Consider the following 23,902-nt stretch of genomic DNA (forward strand, 5'->3'; position numbering starts at 1 on the left):
AGACAATTCTATCTTTGGAGTTTGGAACAACTGATAAAGTTGCCAGCATTTGTGTGTGTGTGTGTATGTGTATGCCTATCTTTTCGTTTGTAAATATATCACATATTGATTGTAGCACTTATCTAGAGTATGAAAATGATAACTGAGCAAAGTTCAAATAAATCCCCAATCCATAAGGTTTAGTCAAATTAATAGTCATAATAACAAAATATTTAGCTTTGCATGAATATATAAATGACCCCATCTACAATATTAACATTTTACTCTTATTTTCATCAAAAATACCACAGTTTTTCACTTTAATAACCTTCAGAGGTTGTGACTATATATTTTATATTTCTTTTTTCTGTGTGTGTGTTTTTTTGTTTTTTTTTTTAACCACTTTTATATTTTCAGAGTACTTGGAGTCTTTTTTGTGGACTCTTTTTTCTAGATGTCAATCATTTTTCATTGTTCATGCTGACACGATTTGTTTTTGTCATAACTTAGGATATACCATGATATTTCATCTTAGGGTTTTAGTCTACATTTTTCTTTAGTTTTATAATATAGTGGCATATTCACTAATATTTTAATGTAAGATAGTGTTATTCTAATATTAAATATATCTTAATGTGAATGTGTGTGGCAGTGTTGAAGGTTAGCACATCTAAAATTTAGAGATAAAAAATACCCTCTGTATGTTCAGCATCTTTTCTTACTTTGTAATTTCAGATGCTATTGATCGCGTTAGGAGGTAGAGCTAAAGGAAGAGAGCAAAACATAATTCAAATGCTGGTAAAGAGATTCTCTTCATTGCAGCAAATCACAATAGTGTGTTATATATAGAAGTAAGATCAGTCATTGTTTTCAACTCTGCTAAATAAAACTGAACTCTTGGAATGGCATGCCACTTGACCTTCCAGGGTTTTACCAGCAGTATTTAACTGGTGCAAAGGGAACATACTTCCAAGTGTCTCCTGTTGACATGACAGATTCTCCTGTTAGTTCACACAATGTTCAAAAGGCACAAGTCCCTTGCTTCAGAACGCAAGAGACAATTATTTTCCCAAGGAGCATCACGGTCCATATTGAAGAATGATATGAGAAATTTTCACGCTTTGTCACAACTTGTGATCTCAGCAGGCCCTCTGAAACCAACTCCAGTGGTCAAACATTCTAAAACGATTCACTTTGAGATTGAAATACTTGATGCTCAAACAAGAAAGCAGATATGTATTGTGGATAAGGTGAGTACTATTTCTTTCCTTTTTTTTTTTTTTAAATCTCCTCCAAAGATTATTGCTTACTTAATTGAATGCTGACAGAACTGCATTAAAATCTGTTCTTGTTCTTTAACCTTCACTTTATGATAAGTAGTACACATGCTTCATACATTGTTTCTTACAAGATGCTCTGCATCTTTCATGTTTGTGGTAGCTAATAATTAGATTTTAGTTTTCCTGTTACAGTTCACCATTATTTGGAAATAAAATTTCCAGTGATTAGCTTCTGAGTCAATATGACTATCTCTAGATTTTCTAATCCTAGAGATATACAACAGTCATTGCATATTACTGTACAACTTTAATTGTATTTGTAGAGACAGCAAGCCACAGTCTGAAGTTGGCAAGTTAGAATGCTTTAGAGATTTTGATAAAATTTAATCATTTAAAAAATTATTCTGAATTGGGTTAATTATATTCCTTGAAAAAGACAGTCTCTTTATTTATGAAAAGTTTACTTGTTTCACAAAACCATAACATACAAGTTCCTAACAAAGAATGCTTTGTATACTATACTATCCCATTTTTGTCATATTTGCAGATGTTTCACTGTACCATATACTTCATAGGTTTAAAATGAAGACCATACATGTTTGTTTTAGATATGCATACATATATACAATTTCAGTGTATTCTAAGTTTGAAAAGACATTGGTAGTTTAATTTATTAAGAGAAAGACACATTATTTTTATAAAATTAAATCTTCATTTTATTTTACAGGAAGCTTAAATAAGCTTTTGTTCTAAAAAATTCTATCACTGATTCCCTAAAACTATATTCTGTTTCTAAATAAGAAGGGAAGAAGAAAAATTGCATATTGCTTCAATTGCCAAGCATATTATATATACTTTTTTTAAAATTAATTAGAACAGTATGATCAGCTTATTATTTGAATAATATTAACTTTTATTCCTAAATAAAAAAGAAATATTTGCAATATTTCCAAGTTTATACAGATCATAAGTGGGAAAGAAATGATTCAAAACCATTTGTATGTAACTCTAAATCTCATGCTTGTCTGTAACACCACGGAGACTAAATATAAATGAGGAATATGTATTTGTGTTAGTTGCTGCCAAATCAATTCCTACTCCTGGTGACCTGAAGTATACTGAATAGCACTCCAGAAGGCTTTCAAGGCTGTGACCTTTCAGTTGATCAAAAGGCCTCACTTCCAAGGCGTTTCTGGGTGGTTTTGACCTATCACCTTTTGATTAGTAGGTGAGGAGCTCTAATAGCATAGTGCCTAAGGCATTTGACTGCTAATCAGAAGGCTGGTGGTTCAAACCTACCAGCCACTCCTTGGAAAGGTGGTTGGGTAATCTACTTCCGTAGTGATACCACCTTGGCAACCCAAGGAGGGGTTGCTATGAGTCAGGTCCCACTGGATGGCACATGACAACAACAACAATGCAGCACTTAACCATTTGCACCACCCAGAGACCTGGATATGTATGAGTCTAATGGAATTTTAACTTATGAATTTCATGCAGGGCATAATATCCTTCTTCTATTTAAGAACCTCAATAAACTATTTTGATTTTTTTTTTTTTTTTATCTTACAAGAATATGGACAATCTGAAAAATAAACTTATCATCTATAAGGTGATATTTGTAATATCTCACTACAAAAATGAAAAAAAAAAAATCAAAACTTACAAGAAGAACACAATTAAACCAGAGAAACATGGCAATGAATGTGAAGGAAATTTAAATGGTCAAATATTTCCCAAGATCAAGAGGCTAACATAAAACTGATTATTGTACCCTTATAGGCATATGTCCAAAGTTTGAGACACAGCCCACCTTTAAATAATGAGATGAGAGAGTAATGGATTTCTAATTAATTTCCTTCGTATTTAAGCATTTTTGTTACCAATACTTTATATAAAGCTAAGACATGGCATTTTGCAATTCTACATGTAAATTAATGAATGGAAAAATTTAAGCATTCAGAAATCCAGTGTTTTTTTTAAAAAAAATAGCTTAGGAATCTCATGTTTGAACTATGAAAGTCCTTGTATTTGCATCTCAAATGGCAAACTCTTACAGAAAAATAATATGCTTAATAGAGGATTAATTTTGAATTCTTCTTCCTTTATTGCACAAAGTTATATGATGCTACTTAGCATATTCAGATTTTTGGGTCCTCAAAAGAACTGGGTTTTGCTTTGTCTTGCTTGTGTTTTTTAATTTGATAAAATGTTCCATGATGATGGCAAGATACTTCAGAGGAAAAAATTTACATTCATTTACATGTTTTTGCTTCATGATTTGTAATAGTTGTAATTTATAAACATGAGAAAGATTCATTTTATTTTACAAAATATTGTTTTTCATAGACAAACTAAAAATGTAATAAGGTCATATTAAAAAAAAATTCTTTGAACTTGGCTCCACCTAATATACAAAAGAGGTGTTTTTTATGCCACTGTCTTTTAGTAAGCATATTTTTATAAGGTCAGCAGTGAAATTTAAAGATCTGGTACTTAGGAAGCACACATCACTGAATTTAAAGCCCTTGTGCATCATTCTTATGTGTCAAATCTTAGGAAAATCATTGAATAGTTGAAACAAAAGACACTTACTAAGAATATGGGCTACTAAAACCTATTTCTAAGTTTGTAGTAAAAAGTAGGAATACTACATTCATTTCTTAGTACTATGACTTGAACATAATAAGAATATATATTTAAACGAAATTTGTTTCTTTGCTTGCTTATTGGGAGCAATATATTCATATAAAAATCCAAGAAAAAATGATTCACAAGAATTGGACTTTGTGATTAAAAAAAAAAAAAAAAAAAAACTTTATGATACTAGAACATAATTTAAATTTAATTGAATATTTGATTACTGATTGACGTGTGTTTAGTGATTCGATTACATACAATATTTTCCAATATTATGAGGGAGATGTATACATAAATGTATACATAGATGTATTCATAAATGCTGAACTAAAGCAGAACATTTATTTTCTATCTATATATGGTAACTCAAACTATAAAGTAAACAATTTACTCAAATATTCATAAGACAAAAATATTAACTGAAATTTTTGTATTAAAGATAATAAGCAAAATTATGTTCTTTTACTTAAACATAAACACACACTCACACACCAAAAAAAAAAAAAAAAAATTATCTTTCCTCCACTGTCTTCTTTAGCTTCTGTTTCATATCTACTGGTACTTTCCTGACGGATTGTTTTCTCTCTTCTTATTCTCACCTAAGACGACTTCATTCTGGTGTTTGCCTGCACTGCTTCTCAGAATCTGAACTCCTCGAGGTCATCAGTGAGGCAGTGGCAAACAGCTTACTGTACCCAGAAGTTAATTCTCCAGCTTTATCTTACTTGATATACATCAGCAACATTTGCCACTGTTAATTACATCTACTTTTAAAAAAGGGTTTTATTATTTGAGTTCCAGGATAATACATACTTTTAAAAAATAAAGAAATAAACCTATTTCTTTCCTTCCCTTTGTCTTCTTCTTTGCTGATTCTTAATAGCCCGATATTAGGAGAGGTGTGGAATGGTGCCAATTCAGTATCAGAACCTCTTCCCAACTACAATCATTTACCTCTTTGAGGCCCACAACCTGAAATATCATCTGCCTTTAGGAAGAGATGACTCATAGATAATTGCAATCTATTATTTTTCTCTGAAGTGCAAATCCTTATATCTATTTATCTGAGTATGTCCTGGCATCTGAAATTTAGCATATCTAAAACTGAGAAATTGGTCTTCCTCCAAAAATCTGTCATTCCCAAAGAGACCTCAAAGTCAGTAAGTGGCAACCACATCTTCCAAATAGCTTATGCCAAGCACTTGGAGATATTATGACTCATCTCTTAATCTCACACCCCACGTGTGATTCATCTTCTGTGGATGCCACAGTATATTCAGATACTGACAAATTTTCACCACCAATATTGCCAGCAGTTCTACATCTTCTGGCTTCTCTTGTCCTTACTTAGTTCAAATTTCCTATATAGTAGCCTGAACTATCCTGTTAAATCTTATCAGACAATACCAGTAGTAATTCAAATTCATCTTCCTTTATATCTCTATTAATTCATTTTTGCTTTGAGGATTTCTGACTACCTATTTAAAAATGCAAAGCCCACCAACGTTATGTATACACTTTCTAATAGTTTATTTCCCGATTAATATGTATTTTCATCTAACTTTCTGTGCCTATTTTCCCATTTTTATTCTGTTTTTTGTTAAACCTAGTCAGTAATATTTCAGTTTCATGTAATCAAGGATTTTTGTTTGTTTACTGCTATGTTCTTTGTACTTAGAAAAGCACTTGGCACCAAAAATCAGAAAGGAAGAAAAAGGGTATGGATTCTACCTTACACACGTGTTTAGTAGTGATTGTGTTATAGTGAAGGAACATAATTTTAGAAAACACAGTTTTTTTAATCAAATTAGCTTTGGAATAAATATAAACATGTTCACAGAAAAAGACATTTCTTCGAACCATTTCACTATATGCCTAAATCACTCCTGGAAAGGATGTATAAAATTAATCTTTGTAATATTATATAATTTACTAATAAGTGATCATATTTCAACATATTTTTCATATAAGACATTGTGTATGAGTATATTTATTTAACTATTTTAATTATTTTATATGAATGATAAAATGAAGGGCAACAAATATCGTTAACAAAATATTTTGAATATTATTCTGTTAATGGTAACATCAAAAGATTGAAGATATTGTAGAAAAAATAAATTTTAGATATTTAACAACTAATTATTTCCAGTTGCAAACTATCCTCACCTCACTTCTATTTTGTAAAATGCCTGAGCTTATCTAGTGATAAGTCAATGTTTCGAGAGCACAGCGTGAACTCTCAAAGCTAGAGCTGATAAATGCTCTTAATATTGTTCCACCCTCTTTCTTTTCTGCAAGGAATTTGACCTCAAATGCCCTCTTTCTCTTCTTGTTTTATTTTCTCTATGTTTAAACTCTTGAAAGCTTTTTGAAGAATTATTTTTACAGATAAAATCAATCAATAATTCTCAAATCATTCCAACAGTAAAAATAGCATTATTAATATTCACCAGAAAATAGAATTATAGGATAATAAAACTGCAAGTTAATTCATACATAGAAATCACACTTTTCATAATTTGGTTAGAGATTATGAGTTTTTGTAATTTTCAACATTGTTTGTCACTTTTTTGGGTGGGAAGGGACACCTTGATTTTTTTCTTCTTTTTTTTTTTATTTTTAAAATATATGTTTCCAATTGATCTTAGGGTCCCCTGAGCCTATGGTTATGGGCTTCTATCCCTAGCTACTAATTTCCTCAAGGTCTTTGGTTATGAAAAACATTTTCATAACTTTGCCCTCATATAATATATTTGTAGCACATATGAAAACATAGGCAGAAATACCTTCTGTCAAACCTATATGCATGTGTGGGTATAGTCCCATTCATTTACCCACCTCTTTTAAATTGAGTATCTATGCATCCACTCATAAATTATTATTTTTATAATATTGCAGGATTGTGTTTTTAATAGAATGCACTTTTGTTGCCTTTAACTCTGTGCTCCTCCCTATTTCTTTCATTGTCTTGATGATTTTGTGTAGACCTCCCCCTTACTGTATATTTGCTTTCTCTTCATCCAAATTAATACATGTCTACCCTCAACTTGGTGGTTGTTTCTCCCTTCTCCTACTTTTAATTGTCTTTGTCACTTTTAATATACAACCTCAGGCAAGCAATTTAGAATATTTTAACCTCAATTACCTCTTCTGTAGAATGTGAATGGCACCTACTACAAAATGGCATCATAACAGTTTTAAGGATTTGATGAATATGCAAATGAAAATTTCTTCATATTCTTCCTCTTTCTCTTTTCTTATTCTTCTTCTTTTTCACATCTCTTCTTTGCCTCACATTTCTCCTCCTCCTCAGTCTTCTTTCTACTTCTATGTTGCATGACATAATTGAAAGCTCTTGAAAGTTGTAGTCAGATAGACCAGAATTTTAACATAAATATTGCACTTATTTTTCCTTTATCCTTTCACATGATCCTTTATATTTTAGCCTTATTACCCTGAGCTATGAAAGTAATTATGTACTTTATGCTTCCTTTATGCTAACCAGAAGTCTGGCAGTTCAAACCCACCAGCCACTCCTCGGAAGGAAGGTTGGACAATCTACTTCCTTAGTAATACCACCTTGGAAATCCAAGAAGGGGTCACTATGAGTCAGGTCTGACCGACAGCACATAACAACAACATGCTTCTTTTATACAGATGAATAAACTGTGACACAAAGAGCTTAAATGTAGAACTTAGTATAATTAGAGCTAAAGTTTGAACCAGCCAGTATATGTTCAGCACCTTGCTCCTATTATATGCTACTGCTAAAGCAGTATTAATATAAATACTCTAAAGAGGTATTAATCACTCAATACTGCAAATCAAGGCTTGAAGTTTTTCTTTATTTCTTTCAGCTTAATAATGCTAAATGTCTACTCCCCTTTTGAATTTATAACTCTAGGTCTTTGCACATTCCTTTATAATACTTTATTTTGTCTTTTTGTGCTGACCTTTGAAATTTTCTGTTCAGATTACAGCCTTGTTGTTGTTATGTGCCATCAATTCAGACCCGACTCATGGAGACCCCTCCTTCGGTTTCCAAGGCATATTACTACGGAGTAGATTGCCCAATCTTCCTTCCAGGGAGTGGCTGGTGAGTTTGAACTCCCAGCCTTTTGGTTAGCAGTCAAGTGCCTTAGGCAGTTCTAATTTGTTCTACAGTTTGCTGTGAGTCAGAATTGACTCAACTCTAAGTGTTTTTTTGTTTTTAATAGGTACTTGAATGTGTGTGTTAGTGACCTAGATCTCAGGGGGCTAACCTCTATTTAAGGATATAGAATTGGCCTTCAGAAATATACAGGAAGTTCTTGTAGTCTTTGGGGTAAAGATGACAAAATTTACTAAGAACAGAGTGATGGATAAGAAAAGAAAAGAATCTATGATAGAGGACTGAGAAATAACCAACATGTTATTTATTGTCTGACACTCAAAATATAGCTGGAAAAGGAAATTAGGAGCCAGAGAGATAGAAGAAACACAGGAAATGTTGCATAATAAAAGCTTAAAAGAGAATATTTAGAAGAAAAGGGAGTAGTTCCTACTGTAAATCCTGCTAAGAAGCACAGAGAAACACTATAAGTATCCCTTGTGTTGAATGCTTGGGTGGCCATTATGGATTTAATGAGACCACTTTCACCAGAGTGATTTTGGGGAAAGGCAGTCTGAACTGCAGTGACAACCAATAAAAACCAAAAAAAAAATAAATAAATTTAATGCTGTCAAGTGGAACCCAACTCATAGTGACTCCTCTTTGGGTTTCTGAAGAGGTATCACTATGGAAGTAGATTGCCCAGCGTTCCTTCCGGGGAGTGGCTGGTGGGTGGGAAATAAAATGATAATAATGAGTTTACTGGAAGGCATTTCTTCTGTTAATAATTTGAAACAACTTATTTATCCCAAACTCTTTGTTCTTTAATGCTATAAAGACTGTTAAGTAGCACAATTTACATTCTTAGGATTATTTTATACGTCTTTCTTATAATCTCACATTTCAGTCATCTAAACTATTCACCAGTCTCAGAAAACATTTTATAATTTTCATTCTTCCAGTTTTGGGCAAATGTGATTTCTCTGTCTAGAGTGATTTCAACCATAAATTGTCCTATTCATATTCATTTTTCATGGTCAAACTGAGATGACAACCCCTAAATATAATATTCCTGATCTCCTAAAACAAGATATGTTCTTTTCACCAGAAACAATTTAAAATCTTCATTAGATACTTTATATAATCTAGAAATTGAGAATGGAATTACATAGATGATCCTATCAATTTAACAGAATTATTTTGTGTTTACTAGATCTAATAAAATGATGAAAAATTGGGGTATTTTATTAGGTATACAAAGTTTTCATTTTTCTATTAATTTCTTTTTTATTATATTTTAGAAAAGTATCTGTTCATGGCAATGCAGACATTTAAAATAAAAATAAGATTCTTTTTTTTTTTCTTGGTAGTTTGTGAGCCTCTAAATTAAATGACATGAGCATGACCTTTCTAACACTGCTACAATTCAAACAGATCAAGTAACCTGAATTCTATAGTACAATAAATACATCTTGGCTGCAAAATTAGAATGTATCATATCCAGGCTGTTATCAATTTTCATCCTAATAACTTCATTTATTGAAAGACAGGTAAAACAATCATTCTCAAGTGTGTGACTGGTAATTAAAGAATAAAACATATAGCTAAAGTTACCTAAAGCTTTAGACCTATGATAAGTGGAGAAATCCTGTTTCCTTTGGAAAATTCCTACTTAATCAAAGTAAATCTGGAAAATGGGATATAAAAGAAAGTCTGACCATTAAAAGTAGATAATTAGGAGGAGTGTGTGTGTGTGTGTATATATATATATACATATATATATGTATATATATATATGTAACTGGCTCATTTCCATTGAGTTGATTCTGACTCATAGTGACCTCCTATTGGGCTCCCAAGGCTGTAAATCTTTACAGAAGTGGATCATCCCATCTTCCTTTTGTGGAGTAGTGCGTGTGTTTGAACTACTGATATTCTCGTTAGCAGCGAAATGCCTTACACTACTACACCACCAGAACCAAATACCTTATCCACTATGCCACCAGAGTTCCCTAAGAGAGATATGTTGTACAATTAAAGGAATTCCTGCTTTTTATTAAATCAGAGGAAGCCATAGGAGCACAGTTGTTAAGGGTTCAGATGCTAAGTGAAAGATCAGAGGTTCAACCCACCAACATCTCCATGGGAGAAAGATGACAATCTGCTTCTGTAAAGATTGCAGCCTTGAAAACATTAAAGTTCGGTTCTAATGTATCCTATAGAGTTTCTATGAGTTGGTATCAATTCCAGAGCAATGGGTTTTATGTTTTTTGGTCTGTTGGTTTTATTAAACCAATACTGAATTAAAATAAATAAATAAATAATTCATACTTAAAAATTAATGTTTAAGAGGTACATAAGGCATAGATAAATTTTTTGGTGTATAGAATCTAACAGTGGAGTAGGAAATATGTCCAAGGGAGGCATGTTAAATTGAGAAGACTATGCTTACATTGTTATTAAAATTACATATTTTACAAGTGGCTACTGACAGAAAGGTTAAGCTCTCAGGTGCTAACCAAAATATTGGATTTTAGAACTTATCTAGTAGCTCAGTGGGATAAAATCTTGGCATATTTCCCATAAAGATTACAGCCTTGAAAACCATATGTGGTACTTCTACTCTGTCATATGGGATCCCCATGAGTTGAAATCAACTACACAGCTATGCTTAAAGGGCAAGGAAGCTGCATCTTCTGACCTCCTCTAACCCCACAAGAGGAAGATGGAATGACCATCAGTAGCCCAAGGCCTATTCCTGTGAGGCCAGACAGCCCCTTCATTTACCCTGACAAAAAACGTTTCTTCCACAGCACTCACTACCATTCTGCTGGGTTCAATAATTCACTGCAATGGCCACACAGAGCTCACAGATTATGGGGTTTATTAGGGAAGCCGCAGGTTACAATTCAAGTTCAAGAAAAATGCTCAGTCTCTCTCAGCCTGCCATCTCTCAGCCAACAATCTCTCACAGTCTCTCTCCCAGGAGTACATGTCCCTCAGTATCTCTCACAGCAATGCATTTCTCTTGTGTCTCTTTCCCAGCAGCGTGTTTCTCTCAGGAGCACATCTTTCTCAGCAAGCAGTCAGAGAGACTTCTGCTTGTAGGAGGCCTCCTTTTGAGCCTGGCACAGTGGCCAAACTAACCAATCATAACATCAGAATTCTAAACTGAGAGAGAGTGAATTCCCAGAACATTGCTTTGTGCCACTCCCAACAGAAATACGCCAGGTGGGTAACTTTTACTATCAGGAGCTCCTCAGTTGCTCACAGCAAATTCCACCATGGAGTTTACAAAGACTTAATTCTAGAAAAGCCATAACAGGTAATTTACTATACCACAAGCTGTCAACCATCACCACCACTACAACAAATTATACTTCCGATTACATGTTGATGGAAATTAAATATATTCTTTTATCTTTAGATGCATCACCATCACTCATCTACCAGTTTGTCATAATGTGGTAGCTTGTATGTTGCTTTGATGCTGGAAGCTATGTCACTGGTTTTTGAAATACCAACCTTTCCACCATGGAAAGGTTTCAATGGAATTTTAGACTAAGACACACTAGGAGGATGATGTGGCCAGGTCCACATGTAAGAAAAAAATAACCACTGAAAACTTTATGAGTAGTAAGGAAACATAGTCTGATATGGTGCCAGAACATGAGCCTTCAGATTGGAATCACCCAAAATATGACAAGGAAAGAGCTGCTCCCTCAAAGGAGAGTCAAATTTAATGACATGTATGGAGTAAAATTTTCAAGACCTACATTTGCTGATGTGGCATGACTCAAAATGAGAAGAAACAGCTGCAAATATCTATTAATAATCAGAACACAGAATACAGAAAATATAAATCTAGAAAATTGTAAGTTGTCAAAAATGAAATGGAATGCATAAAGGTCTATATGCTAGGCATTAGTGAGCTGAAATGAGCAATTAATTATTTGAATCAGACAATCATATTGTCTATGTTCTCGTTCCCTAGTGCCACTCTGACAGGAATATACCACAAATGGGTTGGCCTTAACAAACAGGAGTTTATTCTAACAATTTGAAGGTTTTAAGTCCAAGTTCAAAGTGCCAGGCTCTAGGGCCTGGGTGAAAGCCCCTCAACCTTGAGGTCTAGTTCTGCCTCCTGCTCCCAGCCCACTGCAGCTAGAGGCATTTCTTCACTCAGATAGTGGCAGGCTGCTGAGGCTGAGAAGCCTCAAGGTTGACAAGTAAAAAGACACAGTCCCAATGTTACAAAACCACATGGCAAACCATTACTTTAAGTCCATTTTAAGTCCCAAGGTTGGCAGAGCATAGCAGGCTGCTGAGCAACAACACAGCTACATGCAGGGTTTAAGCATTCCATAGGCTAGAGACCATTCCCAAAGCTTCTCCTTATATACAGGAAGCAGACCAAATACCCAAAGGAGCTACTCAGCTGCTCCCACTAGATTCCACCATGGAGTTCATTACTAGTCTCATCATGGGGAATACTGCATCCAGCTATCCAGCTGTCCAGCCACTCAAGCAGGCCTAGGCAAGTTGACATACAAACATTACCATCACAGTCTAGTATACTGGGAATGACAAATTGAAGAGGAATGGCATCATATTCATTATCAAAACAAACATTTCAAAGACTATACTAGTTTATAATTCTATCAGTGATGGGATAATATCCTATTCCTATAAGGAAGACTAGTTAACGGTACCATTATTCAAATATATGTTCCAACCACTAAAGCCAAGATGAAGAACTTGAAGATTTTTACCAACTCTTCAGTCTGAAATTGATAAAACATACAATCAAGGTGTATTGATAATTACTAGTGATTGGAACTTGAAAGTTGGAAACAAAGAAGGAGCATTGGTAGTTTAAAAATATGGCCTTGGTGATAGAAATGATGACAGAGATTGCATGATTTAATTTTGCAAAATCAACAACTTGTTCACTGCAAATGTATTGTTTCAACTACATAAATGGCAACTGAACATGTGGACCTTGCCAGATGGATTACACAGGAAACAAAGCAACTACATTTGTAGAAAGAGGTGATGGAAAAGATCAGTATCATCAGTCAAAAACAAAAAAGGCCAGGAGCTGACTGTGGATCAGACTGTCAATTGCTCATATGAAAGTTTAAGTTGAAGATGAAGAGAATCAAAACAAGTGCACTAGATACAAAACAAGACCTTGATTATCCCCAACCCAAATTTAGAGACCATTTGAGGAAGAGATTTCACACATTAGACACCAATGACCAAACATCAGATGATTTGTGGGATGACATCAAGAACATCATATATGAAGAAAGAAAAAAGTCTTTAAAAAGACTGGGAAGGAAGAAATGACCAAAACATATGTCTGAAGACACTCTGAAACTTGTTTTTGAACAGAGAGTAGCTAAAATGAATGGAAGAAATGATGAAATCAAAGGGCTGGACAGAAGATTTCAAAGGGCAGCTCAAGAAGACAAAGTCAATCATTATAATGAAATGTGCAAAGACCTGGAATTAGAAAACCAAAAGGAAGAACACAGTTGTCATTTTTCAATTGGAAAGAATTGAAAAAAAAAAAAAAAACAAGTCAAGTATTGCAATACTGAAGGATTGTGTGTACAAAATGTTAAATGATGAAGGAGGAATCAAAAGAAAATGGAAAGAATACACGATCACTGTACCAAAAAGAATTGTTTGATGTTCAGCTATTTCAGAAGGCAGTATATGAAGGACCAATGGTACTGAATGAAGAAGTCCAAGCTGCACTGAAGAAATTTAGAAAAAGCAAGGCTTCAGGAATTGAGATATTTCAACAAAGGGATACAGTGCTGGAGGTGTTTACACATTTATGCCCAAAATTTGGAAGACAGTTCTCTGGCCAACATCCTGGAAAAGATCCATATTTATACCCATTCTAAAAAATAACTTGATCCAACAGAATTCAGAAATTATTGTGCAATATCATTAATATCAAACACAAGTAAACTTTTGCTGAAAATCATTTAAAAAAAAAAAATTGTTGCAGCAGTATATTGACAGGGAACCTCCAGAAATTCAAGGTGGTTTCAGAAGAGGATATGGTACATCCTATGACATAGCTGATGTCAAATGGATCAGATGGATCTTGGCTGAAACACAAGAGTAGCAGAAAAAAAAAAAAATGTATATCTATGTTTTATTAATTTCTAACACTCGTAAGAGGTCTTGTGCAGCAAATTTGTCCAATGCAATATATAATTTGATTTATTGACTGTTGTTATGTGCCATTAAGTCAGACCCAACTCATAGCGACTGCTCCTTGGGTTTCCCAAGCAGAATCACTACAGAAGTAGATTGCCCCATCTTCCTTCTGAGGAGTGGCTGGTGGGTTTGAGCAGCCAGCCTTCTGGTTAGCAGTCAAGTGCCTTAGGCACTATGCTAGTGCTTCTATTCTAAAATATTAAATAGTGAAGTTGTCTCTTTGAAGACTGAGGTGCACCAGCTTCAAGCCATGGTATTTTCAATCACCCTGTAGGCATGTGAAAGCTGAACAATGAATAAGGAAGACTGTTTGAATCATAGTGTATGTGAAGAATACTAGATGGACCATGGACTGCTAGACAAACAAATTTGTTTGGGAGGAAATATAGCCAAAATGCTCCTTAGAAGTGAGAATTCCCAAACTTTGTCTCTCATACGTTGGTCATGCTGTCACATAGGATCTATCCCTAGGGTAGTAGATCATGCTTGATAAAACAGAAGTCAATGAACAGGGGAAAGACCTTCAACTAGATGGATTGACACAGTGGCTGAGGATGGCACAGGATCAGGCAATGTTTTGTTCTGTTGTACGTAGGTTCATTGTGAGTCAGAACTGACTCTACAGCCCATAACAAGAAGATACATCAATCTAATTGAAAAGACAGATGCACGTATGTATTTTAAAACAAATTATAATATGGCAGAAAACATAAGTGAGTTTAGTACAAATTATGCAAAGAATAATGACGAAATAATTTCAATAAATAGAAGTTTAGGAATGATGAGAATCAGATCATTGTTCTGCTGAACGTGTTAATCAGAATGATCTAAAATCATAAAACAACAGTAAAATACATAAGCCTGGGTTATGTGGAAAGAACATTCTAAGGAAAGGCATTCACATGGCAAAGGCAAAAGACAAGAAAGTAACAAATCTTCTGGCCTAATATGATTAAATACAGCTTGTGATGTTGCAGACTGGAGTAAATGAAATGGTGTGGTTGGAGCTGGTTGAGAGGGCCTCCATGCCTTGTTAAAACATTTGGAATCTTTTCACCTCAAATCAGATGTGTAGTATCAGTCTGTCTTTCAGCTAATTGACTCTGGGAACAATTAAGGAGAAGCAAATCTTTAGGAGCTGCTTCAGAACCTCCACATTTGAGAAGCAGCGTGTTATCATGGGATCTGCTTAGCCTTTTGAATTACTCACCCACTGCTCATCTTTAACCAGCTTTGTGGTAATATCAACATTCTCCCCAAATTGCTGTCTGATACTTTGCAAAGTAATATTTTGAGATACCAGTGCAAATTGAAAAAAAAAAAAAATACTTTACTGACATCACAGTTCATCTCATTATGAGCACCTGGCGAATACACTTTTCTATAAAGAATTCCTAGAAATGAGTCCCAGAGCCTTGAATAAATTAGGGCATGTCCAACAAACTAAAATTGACCATTTTAAAAGTAATTAATATAAAAATCGTCACATCCATATATGTTAGACAATTTTGAAAAAAAAAGAGCAATAAAATATTTACATTTGTAATTAAAGTATTGAACGTAAATGGCTAGTTTTTTTTTTTTTTTTTTTTCCTTTCATATATGTATGTATAATATGAGTTTGGGGAATAAGTATAAAATGGTTAAAAAAAAAAAAAAAAAAACTCACTACCGTAGAGTTGGAACTAACACTACCGTGGAGTTGGATCCAACTCACAGTGGTTTCTGAGGCAGTATCACTACAGAAGTAGATTGCCCAATCTTCCTTCTGAGGAGTGGCTGGTAGGTTTGAATCACCAGCCTTCTGGCCAAGTCACTATAAATCATTGAGAACATCTCTAGGAAATTTTAAAAATATTTATTTTTTCCTAATTTAATCTTTTTTTTTTTTTAACAATAATCTGGTATGTAACAAAATAGAACAGATATACTGTCTGCCACGCCATTGCCACTTACCTTCTAGTCAATTCCAGCTCCTAGGAACCGTATATGACAGAATAGAACTGCCCTGCAGGGTTTCTCAAGCTGTAAATCTTTAAGGAAGCAGACTGCCTCATCTTTTTCCCATGCAGAGATTGGTGGGTTTGAACTAACAACATTTTGGTTAGCAGTCAAATGCTTTAACCACTACCCCATCAAAGATCTTTCAATATGCTGTGTAGTTGTTGTTGTTAGGTGCTGTTGAGTCATCTATGACTCATAGCAACCCTATGTACAACAGAAAAAAACACTGATCAGTCATGTGCCATCCTCACAATGCCTGCTATACCTGAACCCATTGTTGTAGCCACTGTACCTATCTCATTAAGGGCCTTCCCCTTTTTCATTGACCCTCCATTTTACCAAACATGATAGCTTTCTCCAGGGAATGGTCCCTCTCACAACATGACCGAAGTAGGTGAGACAAAGTTGCAAAGAAATATGTAGTATACTATGTAATATACTGTAGAGCATATTAAATGTGATGGCACCCCATATAGGTTTTACAGATATATATTACCAGATGGGGGAGCTCTGGTGTCACAGTGCCTAAGGCACTTGACTGCTAACCAGAAGGCTGGCAGTTCAAACCCACCAGCTACTTCTCAGAAGGAAGGTTGGGCAATCTATTGCCATAGTGATACCACCTCAGAAAACCAAGGAGGGGTCACTATGAGTCAGGTCTGACTCCATGACAGTGCATATTTGGCTTTTGGTTTTGGTATTACCAGACGCAAATAATTTAAAAAGTGTTACTGAAGGCAGTCCCCCCTGGAATATAAACAAGTTCCATTACTAAAACTATCTTCAACAAATTTATACATAAGTTGGAAGAATTATGTATGGTTCATATCTAACATCAGTTAGGCAAATGTTTTTCTTATTATATATTTTATACTGTAACTTTCTACAAATAAAATATATATGCTTCCAAATACACTAAAACGTATTTAACATAACAATATAGCAATATAAAAACAATAATGTTTTGATGTGGGTCACAAAGTAGTGCCCACTTGTTTTTGTGAAGCATTGTATTATCTCAAATTTTTAATGTAATAAACTTTATAGGTTTTGCTTCATAATTACCAGTTTTGCATAAGTCACATATTTATAACCTGGAAACTGCCTGTATTTGTGAAAGGAATATGGTTTTACATTATTGTTTTCATTTAATTTCCAATTTTATCCTCATTATTTATAATAAATTAAGGCAATCTCTATATCTAGAAACACGAAATTGTCCATAATGTACTAGTTAGTTCTTTTGTGGTCTTAGAGCAAACAAAAAAGATAAAAACTGTGCTGACTTAATACATTTCTTTATTGTTATTTCTCTTAGGAATAGTCTTGGAGTGTCTTTCCGTGTTTTCCACATTTGATTGGTTTTTATTTTAGAAATTAAAGTACAATTTTTTCATAGGCAAGCATCTTTTCCAGATTAATTCATTTTACTTATACGTTTTTGTTAGCATAACAAAGAACTGCAAAAATCACTGTCTAACTTTCTTCTATGGTCTTACTTTATACCTAAACACAGTGTGATTTTTTTCTAATTGTTCTCTTTGACAGCGTTTTGTGGTTATTTTCTAGTGACCTCTTTCTTGAACCTATTCCTCATAAATTACTCCTTATTAGGACTTAAATAATGAATAGTGATTTGAGGCATTGATAAGAAATAGCGTTCCAATCATTTTGTATTCTAATATCTCTAAAGCCTTTGGAGAGAAGTCTAAAGGGATAAAGGAACAAGCAGAAACTGTTATAGTATGTTATGACTTTCAATGTTCTCACACCACATATTTCTAGCACAAATGTATGCTCCCAAAGATCTGAAGTATCACATTGTTAGAGTCATAGGAGTGATCTTCTTGCTAGAAATTATGTAGCTCAAGTGTCAAAGCTCAGCATAGTCCTCAATGGTGATATGTGTTCAATTGTAGATTTGCATATACTTAAATTATATCTTACTTTCTGCTGTAAAGAAATACGTATGACATGTACATAGTACATGACAAGAACTCAAAAGTTTAGAGAACAATGGTTGGTTGTGAATAATATACCACTAAAAGGTAGCATGGGCGCTCTGGTAGCATAGTGCCTAAGGCACTTGAATGTTATCCAGAAGGCTGGTGGTTCAAACCCAGCAGCCACTCCTAGGAAAGAAGGTTGGGCAATCTACTTCCATAGTGATACTGCCTTGGAAACCCAAGAAGGGGTCACTGTGAGTTGGGTCCAACTCCACGGCACATAACAACACAACAAAAGGTTTCTAATTGATTATTAGCAAGAACTTACAAGAATGTCTTTCAGGGCATAACCTTATAAGAACACCTTCCTTTCTTCCAACCTCCCTCTCTTATGCTTTCCCTTCCTCCCTCCTTTCTTTTTTCTTTCTTCATTGTTAACTGAACATCTTTTAGTTGATAGCCACTGTAATAGACTCAGGAAACACCAGTATGAGAACAAAACATAACAAAACAAAATATGCTGTATGCTATTTAGATGTTCAGGGTATTGTGAAAGATGTTGTTCTTGTTAGGTGCTATCCAGTCGGTTCTGACTGACAGCCATCCTGTGCACAACAGAACTAAATACTGCCCGGTTCTATGCCATCCTCACAATTGTTGCTATCTTTGAACACATCGTTGCAGTCACTGTGCTAATCCATCTCACGGTGAAGGATAGTGGTACGTAAATAGTTCAACTCAAGATAGTGCAGTATAAGTGAAACTAGAATTATGAACAAAGTGCTGAGTCAGCATATATGATGGATTGTTTTTCTACTGAAGAACTTGAGAGCTGCTTTGTAAATCTCTTCCAGTTATGAACCATCCCAGCACACTTAAGGATTATCATGGTGATATGTCTAACAGTTAAGGGCAATCTCCTAAAGTAGAAATTACCTCCTATAAATGACTCCAGTCCTTGGCCGTTTAGACTTAACTGAAGGCATATTGCTATAGAAATATTGTTGAGCACCAAAAGAGGAAGGCAAAAATGAATTCCCTACCCATTTCAAGTCTCATACAATGATTGTATTTTTATTAGTGGATTTTCAAACTGACACCCATCAAATAAATTTCAATACCTGTTGACCTACTGCGATTCAATTGAGTAATGGGAGCCTACAAGTCTGTCACCAGTTAAGGCCTGTGAATGTCACACTCATTTTCCTATCAGAAGTCAGCTCCCTTTGAGACACTTTTATTTTGAAATGCCTGCTATGTCCAGATAACAAACCCTATACTTGAGGACTAATCTGATTCATAAATCAAGAATTGTTTTACCTCTGTTTACTTATAAACTCATCATTGCAACATTATTTTGTGGAATGAGTAAAATTATCATCATTGCTGGCTTTTTAAATATTATCTTTTAATTTTTTTGACAACAAATTTTAGATTTTGCAAAATAAAAGTTAATATTTCTTCAAATTACTAATTTGAACATTCTTAACTTTGCAATTATTGGTTATTTGATTTTAAAATTCAAAATGTAATATAATTGTAATTTATTTCAACAAAAGAGATGATAAATTATAGACTGTATAATTGAATCATTACTGATTTGTGTGACTTTGAATATAAATTTATTATAGTTTGGAATATATTTATTAAATATATTATACTTTGGAATAAATTTATTTAACTTCATTTAATAAAACTGTGTAAAATCTGCTATAACATGTATTTAATTTAATCATGAATTTAACACAGAATCAAGACTGTAATGCAAAGGATATACTACCCCTTTTTTGAAGATGGAAATATTTCAAAAATCTCTCTCTTTAAAACTTCTGAGGAATTTTATCTTAAGAGTTATTTTTATGTAGAAATATTTTTAATTCTTGATAATAAGAACATGAATTTTAAGAACAGCCACAAACCCTGGATATTTGATTGTTAGAATAAAATATGCATCATTTTAGTAGAGAAGGAAAATTTCAAATATGTTTTTATAATTATAAAAAATAGAGCCATAAATTTACTTTTCCTTTTCAATCATCATTTCTGACATCCTATTGATAATATCTATTTAGACCTGTGTTAATAAATTTTCTACAACCTAACAGTCCATGCATGTCACACTTTAATTATTTACATATAATTTAGCTTGAAAATCAGGTATTTTTGCAAGTTGCAGAAATTATCAAAGGGTTCCAACCAATGCAGAACTCATCATTCTAGCTAATTCTTAAATGATCTGGTGGTTGAGGTCTTGCATAGACAGTTTAGGTACCATCTGCTATTTATGTAATTCTCTCCTTGTTTTTAGTAGTAAAAACATACCAGTAAATTAATAAATTATTCCCATTGATTATACAATTTATTTCATAATTTATTTGCTATCATCCTAGTTTAAATCATAATCATATCTAGCATCAGATTGTTTACATTGGTTTTCACAGAACAACAGCTGTATATGTAACAGACCAGGAAAAAACATAATATAGTTCTATCAAGTAGTTACAGTAGATATTGCAGTAGATGTTGATGTTATTAGGTGTCATCAAGCCAATTCCAACTCATAACAACCCTATGTACAACAAAACAAAAACTCCCTTATTCTGTGCCATCCTCACGATCATTCTGTGTTTAAACCCATTGTTGCAACCACTACCTCAATCCATCTCATTGAGTCTTCCTCGTTTACATGGACCCTCTACTGTACAAAGAATGATGTTATTCTCCAGGGATTGGTCCCTTCTGATAGCATGACCAAAGTCCATAAGACACAATCCCTTAATCCTTGCTTCTCAGGGGCATTTTGAATGTACTTCTTCTAGGACAGATTTGTTTGTTCTTTGGGCGGGCCATGGTATATTCAATATTTTTTCCAGCAATTTTTAAATGTATCAGTTCTTCTTCAGCCTTCCATATTTTTTATCTAGCTTCCATAAATATGTGAGGTAATTGAAAATACCATGACTTGGGTCAGGCACACTTTAGTTCTCACAGTGACATTTTGCCTTTTCTCACTTCAAAGAGAAATTTTGTTGCAGATTTGCCCAGTACAATACTTGTTTGATTTCTTGACTGCTCTTCTCCCATTTCTGGTAAATATTAAAGAATGTTTCTTTCTGTGGTAAAACTTTCATTTCCTTTTTATAATAATAAAGTCACAAAATATTTGTCTTTCTGTAATTGAATTATTTCACTCAATACAATGTCCCGCAAGTTCATCCACATTGTTTCTTGTATTCTTCATTATTCTTTACTGTTGTATAGTCATCCATTGTTTTTATGTACCATAGCTTGTTTATCCATTCATCTATTGATGGACATTTAGGTTATTTCCACCTCTTTGTTATTGTGTATAGTGCTGTGATGAACATGGGTGTGCATATATCTATTTGCCGGCCCTCAAGTCTTTAAAAAATATGCTCTGGTGGCATAATGCCTAAGGCATTTGACCGCTAACCAGAGAGCTGGAGGTTCAAACCCACCAGCCACTCCTCAGGAGGAAAATTGGACAAGCTACATCTGTAGTGATACTGCCTCAGAAACCCACAGAAGGGTCGCTATGAGTTGTGGCTGACTCGCTGGCAGTGAGTTTGATTGGTTTTTGTTTCGTTTTTCTTAGTGGGATTGCTGAGTCAAGTGGGATTTCTATTTCTAACTCTTTAAGGAGGTGCCACACTATTTTTCATAGTGGTTGAACCATTTTACAGATCCACCAGCAGTATATGAAAATTCCAATCTCTCATATCCACACCAGTGTTTGTTGTTTTCCATTTTGTTGAACATTATAGGGATGAGGTAATATCTAATTGTTGTTTTGATTTGCATCTCTCTAAATGAGAGCTCTGGTAGCATAGTGCCTAAGACACTTAACTGTAACCAGAAGTCTGGCAATTCAAACCCACCAGCCACTCCTCGGAAGAAAGGTTGGGCAATCTACTTCTGCGGTGATACTGCGTTGGAAACCCAAGGAAGGGTTGCTATGAGTTGGATCCGACTGGATGACACATAACAACGACAATGGCAAACGATCATGAGCATTTCTTCATCTGTCAATTGGCTGTCTGAATATCTACTTTGGTGAAGTGTCTGCTCATGTTGTCTGCCCATTTTTTAATTGCATTGTTTTTCTTTTTGATGCTGAGGTGTTGAAGTTTTCTACAAATTTTAGAGGTAGGTCTCTTATTGTATATATTATTGCTGTTATTATGTGCCGTGGAGTCGGCCCTGACTCATAGCGACCCCTTCTTGGGTTTCCAAGGCGGTATCACTGTGGAAGTAGATTGCCCATCTTCCTTCCAAGGAGTGCCTGGTGGGTTTGAACTGCCAGCCTCCTGGTTAGCAGTCAAGTGCTTTAGGCACTTTTCTATCAGAGCTCCCTATCGTATATGCTGTTACCAATTATTATTTCACAATCCATAGGTTCTCGTGTCACCCTTTTGAAAAAGTCTTTAATGTGAATAAAAAATTATTTTTTTAGAAGATCTTAGTCATCTAGTTTACCTTCTGTTGTTTGTTCATGTTTGATTTCTTCACTACTACCTTTATGCTTGTTGATTTTGGACCCAAGTAAAATTAAATTTTTGACAATTTTAATCTTTTCTCTGCTTATTGCTTATCGGACCAGTTTTGGGAATTTCTGTTTTCTTAATGTTGAGGTGTAATCCATACTGAAGGCTGTAGTCTTTTATCTTCATTAGTAAAATGATTCAAGTCCTTTTTTTCTTTCAACAAGCAAGATTACAACTTCTGCATATCAAAGGTTGTTGATGAATCATCCTCCAATCCTGATGCCATATTCTTCTTCATATAGTTGAGTTTATCAGATTATTGAATCAGGATGCAGATTGAATATATATCATGAACTGACATAAACCAAGATGCAATCCTTTAAACAGAACAAGGGGCAATGGCGTGGTTTAAAACCATGAAAGGTGTGAGTCAGGGTTGGGCATACTGGTTACACAAATTTACACTGTCAAGTGAAATAGAATTTAGAGTTTGATATTAAAAGTGAAAAGATTCTGTTATTCTATTTTTTAATTGTCCCCTAAAGTCTGTTTTAGGAGCTCTGGTAGCGTAGTGGCTAAGGCACTTGACTGCTAACCAGAAGGCTGGCGGTTCAAACCCACCAGCTACTCATCGGAAGGAAGCTTGTGCAATTTATTTCCGTAGTGATACCATCTGGGAAACCGAAGGAGGGTTCACTGTGAATCGGGTCCGACACAATGGCACATAACAACAACAACAACAAAAAGTCTGTTTGCTTTACAGGAATCAATTTGATTCTTTTATAATAAAACTTAAATCCCAATAACTCCTTAGATCAAAACTCTCCAATGGCTACCATCTCATTCAGAAGAAAAACCAAAGTACCTTTCCTTAGTTTACAAGGCTATGAAATATTTCCTCATGCTTATTCCTTGGATTTTAACTTCAACCAATTGCACCAAAAGTCACTTTGCTAGAAACAAACCTGTCTGATGGCTGTTTCTTAAATATTTCTAATGTGATGGTCTTTCAAGTTCTCTCTCCTTGATTTTTTTTTTTTTGCCTGTAACAATCTTGTTCAAGACATCTGCATATTTTGCTACATAGTTTTGATCTTTCCTTTCCCTGACTATCAGAATCATACCTCCAAGGACAGTATTTTCTATTTCTATTACTTCTTTATTTTTAGAACTTAAAACCCTCTGGAATGGCTAGACTTCATCTCATGTACACTG

General features: G+C 34.3%; 1 protein-coding gene across 1 annotated transcript in view; it reads left to right on the forward strand.

Moving 5' to 3' along the window:
* Positions 1–995: 995 nt before the first annotated feature.
* The window catches only part of TECRL (trans-2,3-enoyl-CoA reductase like), a 229,588-nt gene continuing 206,681 nt past the window's right edge, over positions 996–23,902 (forward strand). The window contains 1 exon segment of the mRNA XM_007958341.2: positions 996–1,229. Within this exon segment, the coding sequence (XP_007956532.2) occupies positions 996–1,229 (234 nt within the window).

This window comes from Orycteropus afer, unplaced genomic scaffold, assembly GCF_000298275.1.
Source record: "Orycteropus afer afer isolate SDZICR_OR568_19922 unplaced genomic scaffold, OryAfe1.0 scaffold00938, whole genome shotgun sequence".
Taxonomy (NCBI): domain Eukaryota; kingdom Metazoa; phylum Chordata; class Mammalia; order Tubulidentata; family Orycteropodidae; genus Orycteropus; species Orycteropus afer.